The sequence below is a fragment of the Hemitrygon akajei genome, chromosome 6, assembly GCF_048418815.1.
Source record: "Hemitrygon akajei chromosome 6, sHemAka1.3, whole genome shotgun sequence".
Lineage (NCBI taxonomy): Eukaryota > Metazoa > Chordata > Chondrichthyes > Myliobatiformes > Dasyatidae > Hemitrygon > Hemitrygon akajei.
Window position 1 is genome coordinate 118,037,568 of NC_133129.1, and position 12,628 is coordinate 118,050,195.

General features: G+C 40.8%; 1 protein-coding gene across 1 annotated transcript in view; it reads right to left on the bottom strand.

The window, feature by feature from the left end:
- Window positions 1–12,628, bottom strand: part of LOC140729411 (astacin-like metalloendopeptidase) — a 103,055-nt gene that overhangs the window by 1,324 nt on the left and 89,103 nt on the right. Inside the window, exon 12 of the mRNA XM_073049119.1 lies at window positions 5,170–5,401. Within this exon, the coding sequence (XP_072905220.1) occupies window positions 5,170–5,401 (232 nt within the window). The remainder of the gene's footprint in view (window positions 1–5,169; window positions 5,402–12,628) is intronic.

Genomic DNA, 12,628 nt, shown 5'->3' on the forward strand with positions numbered 1-12,628 from the left:
TGTCACAATGCATGTTCACACCTCTGCAATATATATAGACAGCACTTAACTTTCTGCCAAGTTACAGCTGGCAGAAATTGTGATCAAATCTAACCAAGTTAAATGCAAGGACTTCAAAAGTAGCAAGAAATAACAAAACTGAAACAAAAACCTACAGCTGAAGATTTTCTAGAGTTTTACATGCATTCAAATTTTTATCTCACCTGCTACATTCAGAAGGAAAGAGGAATAGAAGTGCATGCTTATAACATCAGCAGTTTGCTAAGTTTGATTTCTGATTGATAGTTTGCTCATGGGATAGTAGTGTGCTAAGCTCTGTTTTGTTTTCTATGACAAGGCAATGTTGGTTATGAGACAGACTATTACAAAATATGTTCGCTGTTGACCCGAAGCCACTATAAACATGACAGAAGCTGTGAATAGTAACAGAATTGGTAAGATAGAGCATTTCAATATAATTTTACTGAATCTTGATCATGCATTTCATCTCTACACCTTGACTGACAATGCACCTGGGTTGTAGGGGCTGTACTCTGGAATATGGTTTTGCAGGTATGCATTCCTTCTGCCTTCCCTGCACTGCACATGTCTGGAGAATCTCTTGCCTATCCCCTTGATATTTTCTTTCTGACTTTCACTAAGACCTCCATTGTAACATGACAGCATGAAGACACTTTAACTCCTTTAGATAACCATTCATCGCTTTTCATCAGAATTACGGACTAGAAGGGCGGAGATGGCCTGTTTCCGTGCTGTAATTGTTAACTGTCATCAACTCTCAATATCAAGGAGCACAAGAGTTGTATCCATTTGGGTTACCCGGAGAAATTGGCAGTAGCAGAACATAGCATTCGCAATGGACATAGGATTGACTTCGGCACAAATCTACTGTGCAATGCCAATGGCTTTTGGGACTGCCTGGTAAAGGAAGCCGTTGAAATAAAACTATAGGGAAAGGATTTTAACAAAGATGAAGGTCTTGCCCTACGTAAGAATTGGAATTCAGTTGTAAACAAGGTGAGATTGCAGAGGTCTGCTTGGATGAGGACTAACCAATCAGGTGGGATGGATGATGGGGATATAAATACCACTGGACTAGACATGCCCAGGCATAATTCCTGATGAAAATGGAATTGAAACGACTGATAAAATTGATACTTATACCCAGCTGGAAGGACAAGAATCTTATCAATGATTCTCCATAAGCTCTTCTGCTATAATGTACCTCAATTTCATAAGATTCTGTTTTACTGTCATCCATCGAAAGGTAGTCATGTTATTGGATCAATGAGTTGTGTGGAGCACGGAATGCATGGGGAAATTATTATGACAAGTTTATTACACAAGTTTGACTCTGCTGAATTTCATACATTCATGCATCATAATCACTCCATTCATTTTAATGAGCTGTTTTGAATATTTAACTCACTAGTAATAACATGGATATTCTGGGTTCCAAACAGGGGAGCTAGTCTGGGCCTGTACATTTCTCTTGAGCTGTTTTATTCATGAACTGAATACAGCAGAGCAAACATGGTTTTTTTTTTCTGAATAACACCTTTTGAGGGAAGAACAAGCTCAGAGACTGAGGGATCCTAATGGAGGAAATACAATAATATATAAGTCCTTTATTCCAGTGGGACCAGAAGGCCATTCTTACCTAAGCCAGGTGCCATGGCAGAAGATGGGGTGTAGTTAATCTCCAGAAGTAACATGCTCCAAAATATGGAGCAAATTAGGAATAAGAATCATGAGATGTATGAAAGTCTACACCCAAAAATCACTTCTGAATTGTACTTCCTTCAACTTCAACATTCTGACCTATTCTTATTTATTACCACTCACTAAAGTAACCATGACATAAATCTACCTTGTTAAATAGTTTATTCCTCTTACATCCCAAGATGTGACATAATTGATAACTGTCTATCCATAGGTGGAAGGGGCTCTCTTGTGTTTGGAGACCAACTGATGTAGAGCTCCCCCCACTTGTAGACCATGTCTCTAGGACGACAAGTTGCACCCAAGGCAAGGAATCCACAAAGAATGCAAATATCAAATACTTTTACATCTCTTCTCTCCTTCTGAAATGACTGTCTAAAAAAAATACTGCAAGTGTACTGGCCATACTCCTCAAAGTTAATGGTTACTTGTGCCCTTGTCATTGCTAGTTCATCAGGGGAAATCCATTATAGCAATGCACAGCTTCAGTGGTTGAAGAATTCACAGAAACCAGGTAAGGAGGCAACGGATCTAATTTCCAAATTTCCACGTATCAGGGCACTGTGGATCCAGAAGGACATTCATCAGTTGTGACTCCAGTCTAGACTCCAATCTTTAAAAGTTGCCACCTCAAATAGTCTTGCCGCTTCAGTTGTGTCAATCATAGATAACCACATCTGAGAACTTGTCTGTATTATTTCTCGCCTTCATTTCCCTTCCTCCTCTAACACTTTCTGTCCCGCTTGGTGGCACAATAATATCAGCGCCGGACTCCGGAGCGAAGGTTCTCGAGTTTGAATCCAAGTCGGGCTGAGTGTCGAGCTAGCAACTTGGCCTTGTAAAAACAAGAATAGCTTGCTACGGAAACACCGTCATGACGGTGCCCCGATAACTCCATTGCCGAGTTAAGGGCTATTCTTCTTCTTCTAACACTTTTTTTTACCAAATTACTTGAATTGCAAATTTGAATGCAGTTTAATGAAAGCTATTTTAAAAAGTAATAAAACTCTTCCCTCATTAGATTTTCCAGATAAGAATTGAACAGTACTTGTAAAATTCTTCAATGATTTCTTTATAGTTCTTGTGTCTAAAAGATCCAGTTTCACTTTTAGAATTCAAAGATCTGCAAATAACATAATAAAGTGAAACTCTCAATAGTAACTGACTCAACCAGAAGGTGTGGCCAGTGTGGAAAAGGTAAGGAGGAGGAAAAACAGGCTGGCAGGAAGGTTCCTAGCTTTATGTGTTATAATTGTGGGAAAGCTGGTCATATAGCATCTAAGTGCTTTGCTCCAAAGAAGGAGACAGGAAAAGGGAAAACGGCAGTCCCGACTGGTTGCATTGAGTCGGTCAACAGATCGATGAGGAAGGCAAAGGTAGATAGAGCACAAGAGGGACGTGAGAAGTTTATCTCGGAAGGGACAGTGTCTGTGAAGGAAGGAGAAACCCCAGTTCCAATGCGGATCTGGAGAGATACTGGGGCTGGACAGTCATTGATTTTAAGGAAGGTGTTAGACTTCGGTCCTGAGACTGAGACTGGGGAGGTTGTGTTAAGAGGTATCGGAAAAGGGACTGAGGCCATACCCTGACTGAGTGTTGGGAACCCACAGGAAAGGTGGGAGTTTCGGAGACCGAATCAGGAGATCGGTCAGTAAAGCTCACAGTGTTACAGCAGGGCCGGTGGGGACTTGTGTGTGTGTCCACTCATGCCAGAGTGACGAGTCCACCACAGAAGAACGGTCTAGCTGAAGACCAGAGGGGTCATAACTGAATGGCCACAACGATACGACGGATTAAGAAAGGTCACAAAAAGGTTTGCCTGCCGCAACTGTTGCTGTTACCTCTCGCTCGCTCTCTCTCTCCAACGATTTCAATAACTACTTCAGCATTTATGAACTGAACTCTATACTTTCCTATGACAATTCATTTACCCCTAGATATCGATAGAGCTTGTTTATTATTGATTATTATTATTCCTACACTTTTAGGGTTATTACTGCTAACTTGTTTTATATGTATATTTGCATTTTTGATATTGTATTGTGTAGCTTACTAATAAACATCTTTAGTTTGGTACCACCAGACTCCAACGGATTCATCTTTCTCTGCTGGTCAGACACCCAGTTACTGGGTACGTAACAAAGTGCATAGATATACAAATATTAGAAGGGAAGAAAGAATAAAAAGAAATTTACCTTAAAAATGAGATGTACAAGAGTTGCAAGTCAAAGATTAAAAGATTTACAAGAATTCCAAGTTCACACTGATTAGATGATGGTGCAAGAATTACCATATTATACAGTAATGGGTGCACATTCACACCATCCAGGTAAGAAGTGATGGTAGTATTGCACAGGGTGTCCGTGAAAGCAGGGTGTGGTAAACAGAGGTTAATAACAGTCAAATGGGGGGGGGGGGGTCATCTCTTCCTTGGCTTTAGGTTGACTCATTATAGAGACTAATGTCTGAGGGTAAGAATGGCCTTTGGAGCAGCGCAGTTGTCTTAGTCTATTACTGAAAGTGCTCTTCTGTTCAGCCAAGGTGGCATGCAGAGGGTGAGAAACATTGTCCAGAATTGCCAGGATTTTTCACAGGGTCCTTCGTTCTACCAGTTTCCAATATGTCCAGTTTGACTCCTATAACAGAGCCAGCCTTTCTAATCAGTATATTGAGCCTGTTGGCATCACCCGTGTTGATGCCATTGCCTAGCATACCACCACAAACAAGATTGTGCTGTCGACAATTGACTGGTAGAATGTAAAGAAAAGGCCTGCTTACTCCAAAGGACCTCAGTCTCCTCAGGAAGCAGAGGCAACTCTGGCCCTTCCTGTACGTATTCTCTGTGTTGCTGCTCCACTCAAGTCTGTCATCTAGGTGCACCACCAGGTACTTGTTGATCCTCACTACATTTACGTCCTCACCATCAATAGTAACAGGGAGCAGTACAGATTTGGCCTTCCTAAACTCCATCACCATTTCCTTTATCTTACTGATGTTCAGCTGCAGATGATTCAGCTTGCACCATTTGACAAAGTCCTCCACTAGGGCACTGTATTTGTTCTCCCATCCTCTCTTTACACACCCAACTATTGATGAACCATCAAAGAATTCCTACAGGTGACATGACTAAGTGTTGTAGCTAAAGTCTGGGGTATACAGGGTAAACAGGAAAGGAGCTAATACATTCCCCTGTGAAGCCCCAGTGCTGCTTGTATCCATGTCTGATGCACAGCTCTGAAACTGCACATACTGTGGTCTGCTAGTCAGATAGTTCATCATCCAGGATACAATGGAAGTATCAACCTGCAATGAATGGAGCTTCTCCTGCAGCAAAGAGGGCTGTATGGTATTGAAAGCACTTCAGAAATCTAAAAACGGGAAGCTGAAATGTGTGACATTTCATGTAAGAGAAAGATTTCTGGAGCTTTTGTGTTTATAAATACTTACTTATAATAGATTTGTATTCAGCTGAAAATCCCCATCCAAGATCTGACATTAAATGAGACAATTCTAGTACAAGTGTCCTTCCAGTTGAGGTGAAAGTGACTGGCCCGGATAGCTTTCCACAGTACTTTCCAAGAAGTGTATGAGGATTTGCAGCAACATCATGGATGGCCAAGTAGTCCTCTGTACAGTTTTCATTACTCCTGAAGTGCAATGTAATTAATGTGAAGACTATCTGTAAAATAATATCACCATAGGATATGTTTATGACAATTTCAAGTGAAATTTTTGCAAATAGTATGTCATTACAAAGAAACTTAATTCAGAATCTTAAAATAAAATTTATACTTAATATTATATTTGAACACCTTGTACTGATAACAAATCACTGGAAACAACACACTGGACCATTGCTGGTGACACCACCAGCAAGAATGCTTACCATGCTATTCCACGCCCTCACTTTGGAAAGTTTTATCACCTGGCTGTACTTCTACTCCCTGAGTATAGGCAGTGACTGAAGACTGCAGCTCCAGTAGTGAGGACCAAGGAGGTACGTACAAGGGAAGGACAGAACTGGATGAGTATGCTGCAGATGTTACCGACTTCATTAAAGCCTGTGTGGATGAGTGTGTGTCTACAAAGACTGAACCAGGAGGTACATCATCTGCTGAAGGCTAGGTCTGTGGCATTCAAGTCTGGCGACCCAGGCCTGTACCAGAAAACCAGGCATGATTTACAAAGGGTTATTTCAAGGGCAAAGAGACAATTTTGAACGAGGTTGGAGGTGACATCCAATGCACGGCAACTCTGGGAAGGTTTGCAAGACATTACTTCCTACAAAGCGAAACCTAAAAGCATTAATGGCAGTGATACTTCACTACCAGATGAACTCAATGCTTTGAAAGGGAGAACACAACTACAGCTGTGAAAATCCCTGCTGCACCTGATGACCCTGAGAGGCTGATGCTAGGCTGTCTTTAAAGAGTGAACCCTTGCAAGGCGGAAGGTCATGATGGAGTACCTGGTAACGCTCTGAAAATCTGTGCCAACCAATGGGTGGGAGTATTCAAGGACACTTTCAACCTCTTACTGCTATGGGTGGAAGATCCTCCTTGCTTCAAAAACGTGACAATTATACCAGTGCCTAAGAAGAATAACATAAGCTGCCTTAACAACTACTGCTCGGTAGCACTCACATCTACAGTGACAAAATGCTTTGAGAGGTTGGTCATGACTAGACTGAACTCCTGCCTCAGCAAGGACCTGCACCCATTGCAATTTGTCTATCATCACAGTAGGTCAATGGCAGATGTAATCTCAATGGATCCTCACACGGCTTTAGACCACCTGGATAACATAAACACCTATGTTAGGATGCTGTTCATCCACTATAGCTCAGCATTTAATATCATCATTTTCACAATCCTGATTTACCTCAGGGGTGTGTGCTTAGCCCATTGCTCTACTCTCTCTATACCCATGACTGTGCGGCTGGGCATAGCTTAAATACTATCTATAAATTTGCTGATGATACAACCATTGTTGGTAGAATCTCAGGTGGTGACAAGAGGGCATGCAGGAGTGAGATATGCCAACTAGTAGAGTAGTGCTGCAGCAACAACCTGGCACTCAGTGTCAGTAAGACAAAAGAGCTGATTGTGGACTTCCTGAAGGGTAAGATGAAGGAGCATATACCAATCCTTATAGAGGGATCAGAAGTAGAGAGAGTGAGTAGTTTCAAGTTCCTGGGTGTCAAGATCTGAGGATCTAATCTGGTTCCAGCATATCAATGCAGTTATGAAGGTAGCAAGACAGCAGATATACTTCATTAGGAGTTTGAAGAGATTTGGATGTCAACAAGAACACTCAAAAACTTCTATAGATGTACTGTGGAGAGCAGTCTGACAGGCTGCATCACTGTCTGGCATGGAGGGGCTACTGCACAGGACCGAAAGAAGCTGTAGACAGTTGTAAATTTAGTTGGCTCCATCTTGGGTACAAGACTACAAAGTACCCAGGTCACTTTCATGGAGCGGTGTCTCAGAAAGGCAGCAAACATTATTAAGGATCTCCAGCACCCAGGACATGCTCTTTTCTCACTGTTACCATCAAGTAGAAGGTACAGAAGCCTGAAGGCACACACTCAGCAATTTAGTAACAGCTTCTTCTCCTCTGCCATCCGATTCCTAAATGAACATTATCTCACTTTAAAAAAAAAATTTCTTCTATATTATGTATTGCATTGAACTGCTGCTGCTAAATTAAAAAAATACACATCACATGCTGGTGATAATAAACCTGATTCTGATTCTAAAATCAACAAATCTAATATAAGCTTTATTTAGCAGTCTAACGTTAATGCCTCTAACTAACCTGAATGTCCACAGTAAAGAATTTGACTACCCTAAAGTTGCATGCTTAAATAGTTTCACTACTTAAATTACTTGTTTATGCAAGTTTTGCAATTGCTTACTCTGTGAATTGTATGACTTTCATATAATAACTATAAACCCATTACTGTGCTATTGAATATCTAAAAGGTGTTGCTGGCAGCCCAAGAGGTCAACAGGTATCAGAGACACATTTCCAATGTCAAAGTTCAAAGTAAATTCAGAATCAGAACTAATATCATCGGCAATGGTACAATGCAATATCTAATAATTTATGAAAAACTGTGAATTACAGGAATTAAGATAATTAAATTTAAATAAGTAGTGCAAAAAATGGCGAAGTAGTGTTCATGTATTCAATGTCCATTCAGAAACTGGATGGCAGTAGGCAAGAAGCTGTTCCTGAATTGTTGCTGTTGAACAGTTTATTGTCTTCACTCTGGTTGGTCTTTCATTGATCCTGTTATAGTTATTATTCTATAGATTTGCTGAATATGCCCAGAGGGAAATGAATCTCAAGGTTGTACGTGGTGACATATATGTACTTTGATAATAAAATTTACCTTGAACTTTGAGTGTGTGCCTTTAGGCTCCTGTAACTCCTTCCAGATGGTAGCAATGAGAATAGGGCATGCCCTGGGATGGATGCTGGCTTTTTGAGGCATTGCTTCTTGGAGGTGCCCTGGATACTAGGGAAGCTAGTGCCCATGATGGAACTGAATAAGCTTACAGCTCCCTAAAGCTTATTTTGATTTTGTGCAGTAGCCCCACCCATACCAGATAATGATGCACCCAGTTAGAATGTTCTTCACAATACATCTGTAGAAATTTGTGAGTGTCTTTGGTTACATAGCAAATGTCCTCAAACTCCTTATGAAATATAGCCGTTGTCATGTCTTCTTTGTGGCATGCAAAAGTTCGACACCCCTGGTCAAAATTTCTGTTACTGTGAATAGTTAAGTGAGCAGAAGATGATCTGATCTCCAAAGGTCATAAAAGTTAAAGATGAAACATTCTTTTAACATTTTAAGCAAGATTATGCATTATTTTTGTTTTGTACAATTTTAGAATGAAAAAAAAGGAAATGAGCACTATGCAAAAGTTTGGGCACCCCAAGAGATTTGAGCTCTCAGATAACTTTTACCAAGGTCTCAGACCTTAATTAGCTTGTTAGGGCTATGGTATGTTCACAGTCATTGTTAGGAAAGGCCAGGTGATGCAAATTTCAAAACTTTATAAATACCCTGACTACTCAAACCTGGTCCCAACAATCAGCAGACATGGGCTCCTCAAAGCAGCTGCCTAGCAAAATAAATGATGCCCACAAAGCAGGGGAAGGCTATAAGAAGATAGCAAAGCATTTTTAGATAGCCGTTTCCTCAGTTCGTAATGTAATTAAGAAATGGCAGTTAACAGGAACTGTGGAGGTCAAGTTGAGGTCTGGAAGACCAAGAAAACTTTCCGAGAGAACTGCTCGTAGGATTGCTAGAAAGGCAAATCAAAACCCCTATTTAACTGTAAAAGACCTTCAGGAAGATTTAGCAGACTCTGGAGTGGTGGTGCACTGTTCTACTGTGCAGCGAACACCTGCACAAATATGACCTTCATGGAAGAGTCATCAGAAGAAAACCTTTCCTGCATCCTTACCACAAAATTCAGCCTCAGAAGTTTGCAAAGGAACATCTAAACAAGCCTGATGCATTGTGGAAACAAGTCCTGTGCACTGATAAAGTTAAAATAGAACTTTTTGACCGCAATGAGCAAAGGTGTGTTTGGAGAAAAAAGGGTGCAGAATTTCATGAAAAGAACACCTCTCCAACTGTTAAGCACGAGGGTGGATCAATCATGTTTTGGGCTTGTGTTGCAGCCAGTGGCATGGGGAACATTTCACTGGTAGAGGGAAGAATGAATTCAATTAAATACCAGCAAATTCTGGAAGCAAACATCACACCATCTGTAGAAAAGCTGAAGATGAAAAGAGGATGGCTTCTACTCAGGATAACGATCCTAAACAGACCTCAAAATCCACAATGGACTACCTCAAGAGGCGCAATGGCCCTCACATTCCCCCGACCTAAACATCATTGAAAATCTGTGGATAGACCTCAAAAGGGCATGCAAGACGGCTCAAGAATCTCACAGAACTAGAAGCCTTTCGCAAGGAAGAATGTGCAAAAATCCCCCAAGCAAGAATTGAAAGACTCTTAGCTGGCTACAGAAAGCATTTACAAGCTGTGATACTTGCCAAAGGGGGTGTTACTAAGTACTGACCATGCAAGGTGCCCAAACTTTTCCTTTTTTGTTACTTTGAAACTGTAAAAGATGGAAATTTTAAAAAAAAAGCAATCTTGCTTAAAGTATTAAAGAAATGTGTCATCTTTAACTTTATGCCTTTTGGAAATCAGGTCATCTTTTACTCGCTTAGCTACTCATAGTAACAGAAATTTTGACCGGGGTGCCCAAGTTTTTGCATGCCACTGTATCTACATCAACATGTCACACCCAGAATAGATCTTCAGAGATGTTAACACGTAGGAACTTGAAATTGCTCACTCTCTCTACTTTTCATCCCTCTATGAAAGCTAGTGTGCATTCCCTTGTCTTACCTTTTCTGATGTCGACAATCAGATCTCTGGTCTTACTGATATTGAGTGCAAGGTTGTTGCTATGACACCACTCAACTAGCTGATATATCTTGCTCCTGTTCGGCCTCTCATCATCATCTCAAATTCTGTCAACAATTTGTGTCATCAGCAAATTTATTGATGGGATCTGAGTTGTTCCTGGCCACACAGTCATGGGTGTAGAGAGAGTTGAGCACTGGGCTAGGCAGACATCTCATTCTTTTGCAGTATTGGGACCTCAGTCAATATGTGGGAAGTTAAAAATCGTCTACTGTCATAGTCTTACATTTCTTGCAACAGTTTGCGATCTCTCTATCAATTTACTCCTCTAAATCTCATAGACTGTTGGGTGGTCTATAATCCCATTACTGTGATCATACCTTTCTTATTCCTCAGTTATACCCATAATGCCTCACTAGACGAGTTTCCAGTCACTCCTGACAGCACTGCTGTGACATTTTCCTATTAATAATGCCACCTCTCCTCCCTTGATCGTTTCCACTGTATCATATCTAAAATAACACAACCACAGAATGCTGAGGTACCAGTTCTACCCCTCCAGCAACCAATTCTCACTAATGGCTGCAATATCATGATTCCATATGCTGACATCTAAAGCTCGACAAATTTCTATAGATATGCGGTGGAGAGTATATTGACTGGCTTTATCACAGCCTGGTATGAAAACACCGAAGCCCCTGAACAGAAAGTCATACAAAAAGTAAAGGATTTGGCTCAGTCCATCATGGGTAAAGCCTTCTCAACAACTGAGCACATCTACATAAAACAGTCACATGAAAGCAGCATCCATTTTCAGGGATTCCTACCACCCAGGTCATGCTCTCTTCTTAGAGCTGCCACAGGAAGAAGGAACAAGAGTCTCAGGACTCAAACCACCAGGTTAGGAAAAGTTACTACCCCTCAACCATTAGGATCTTGAATAAAAGGGAATAACTTCACTTGCCCCATCATTGAACTTTTCCCACAACCAATAGACTCACTTTCAAGGACTCTTCATCTCATGTTCTTGATATTTATTGCTTTTTCTTTATATTTATATTTGCATTTTGTTGTCATCTGCAGTCTTTCATTGATTCTATCATGGTTATTATTCTATAGATTTGCTGAGTATGTCCACACGAAAATGTATCTCAGGGTTGTATATGGTGATATATGTACTTTTATCATAAGATTTATTTTGAATTTTTGAACTTTGATCCATGGCCTAAGCTCATCCACCTTTCCTACAATATTTCTTGCATTGAAATATACACAATGCAGATCTTAAATTCCATTATGCTCGGCCTTAAGATTCCTGACTTGGTACGTAGGCTTAACAACATCTTTCCCCACAACCAATGTATTATCTGTTCTGTGCTCTGGTTCCGATCCACCCTGCAACTCCTCAGCAAGATCCCTCTAGTTTAGAATCTTAACCTGAGGACCATTCCTGCCCTTCTCCATAATTATTTTGAAATTAATAGCACTCCACACTTACATTGCCTATAAAAAGAATTCACCTCCCCCTCCCCAGAAGTTTTCATGCTTTATTGTTTTACAACATTGAATTGCAGTGGACTTAACTTTAAGGCATTCCTTTGTAGCTTTGGCTTTATGCTTGGGCTCATTGTCTTGCTGGAAAACAAATCTTCTCCCAAGTCATAGTTCTCTTGCAGACGGCATAAGGTTTTCCTCCAGGATTTCCCTGCATTTTGCCCTCTACCTTCACAAGCCTTCCAGGGCCTGCTGCAGTGAAGCATCCCCACAGCATGATGCACCCACCACCATGCTTCACAGTAGGGATGGTGTGTTTTTGATGATGTGCAGTGTTTGACTTCTGCCAAACATAGTGTTTAGTCTAATAGCCAAAAAGCTCAATTTTGGTTTCATCAGACCATAGAACCTTCTTCCAGCTGACTTCAGAGTCTCCCACGTACCTTCTAGGAAACTCTATAGCCAAGATTTTGAGTTATTTTCATCAGTAGCTTTCTTTTTGCCAGAATCCCATGCAACTGGTGAAGCACCTAAGCAATGGTTATATATGAAGTCGCTCCCATCTCAGCCATTGAAGCTTTCAATTCCTCTGGAGTTGTCATAGGTGTCTTGGTGGCCTCCCCCACTAGTCCCTTTCTTGCATGGTCACTCAGTTTTTGAGGATGGCCTTCTCTAGGCAGATGTACAGCTGTGCTATATTCTTTCCATTTCTTGATTATTGACTTAACTGTCCTCCAAGGGATATTCAGTGACTTGGAAATTTCCTTGTATCCATCTCCTGACTTGAGTTTTTCAATAACCTATTCATGGAGTTGCTTGAAATGTTCTTTTGTCATCATGGTGTAGTTTTTGCCAGTATACTGTCTCACCAGCAGTTGAACCTTCCGGATACAGGTGTATTTTTACTACAAACAATTGAAACACCTTCACTGCACACAGGTGTCCAAAAAC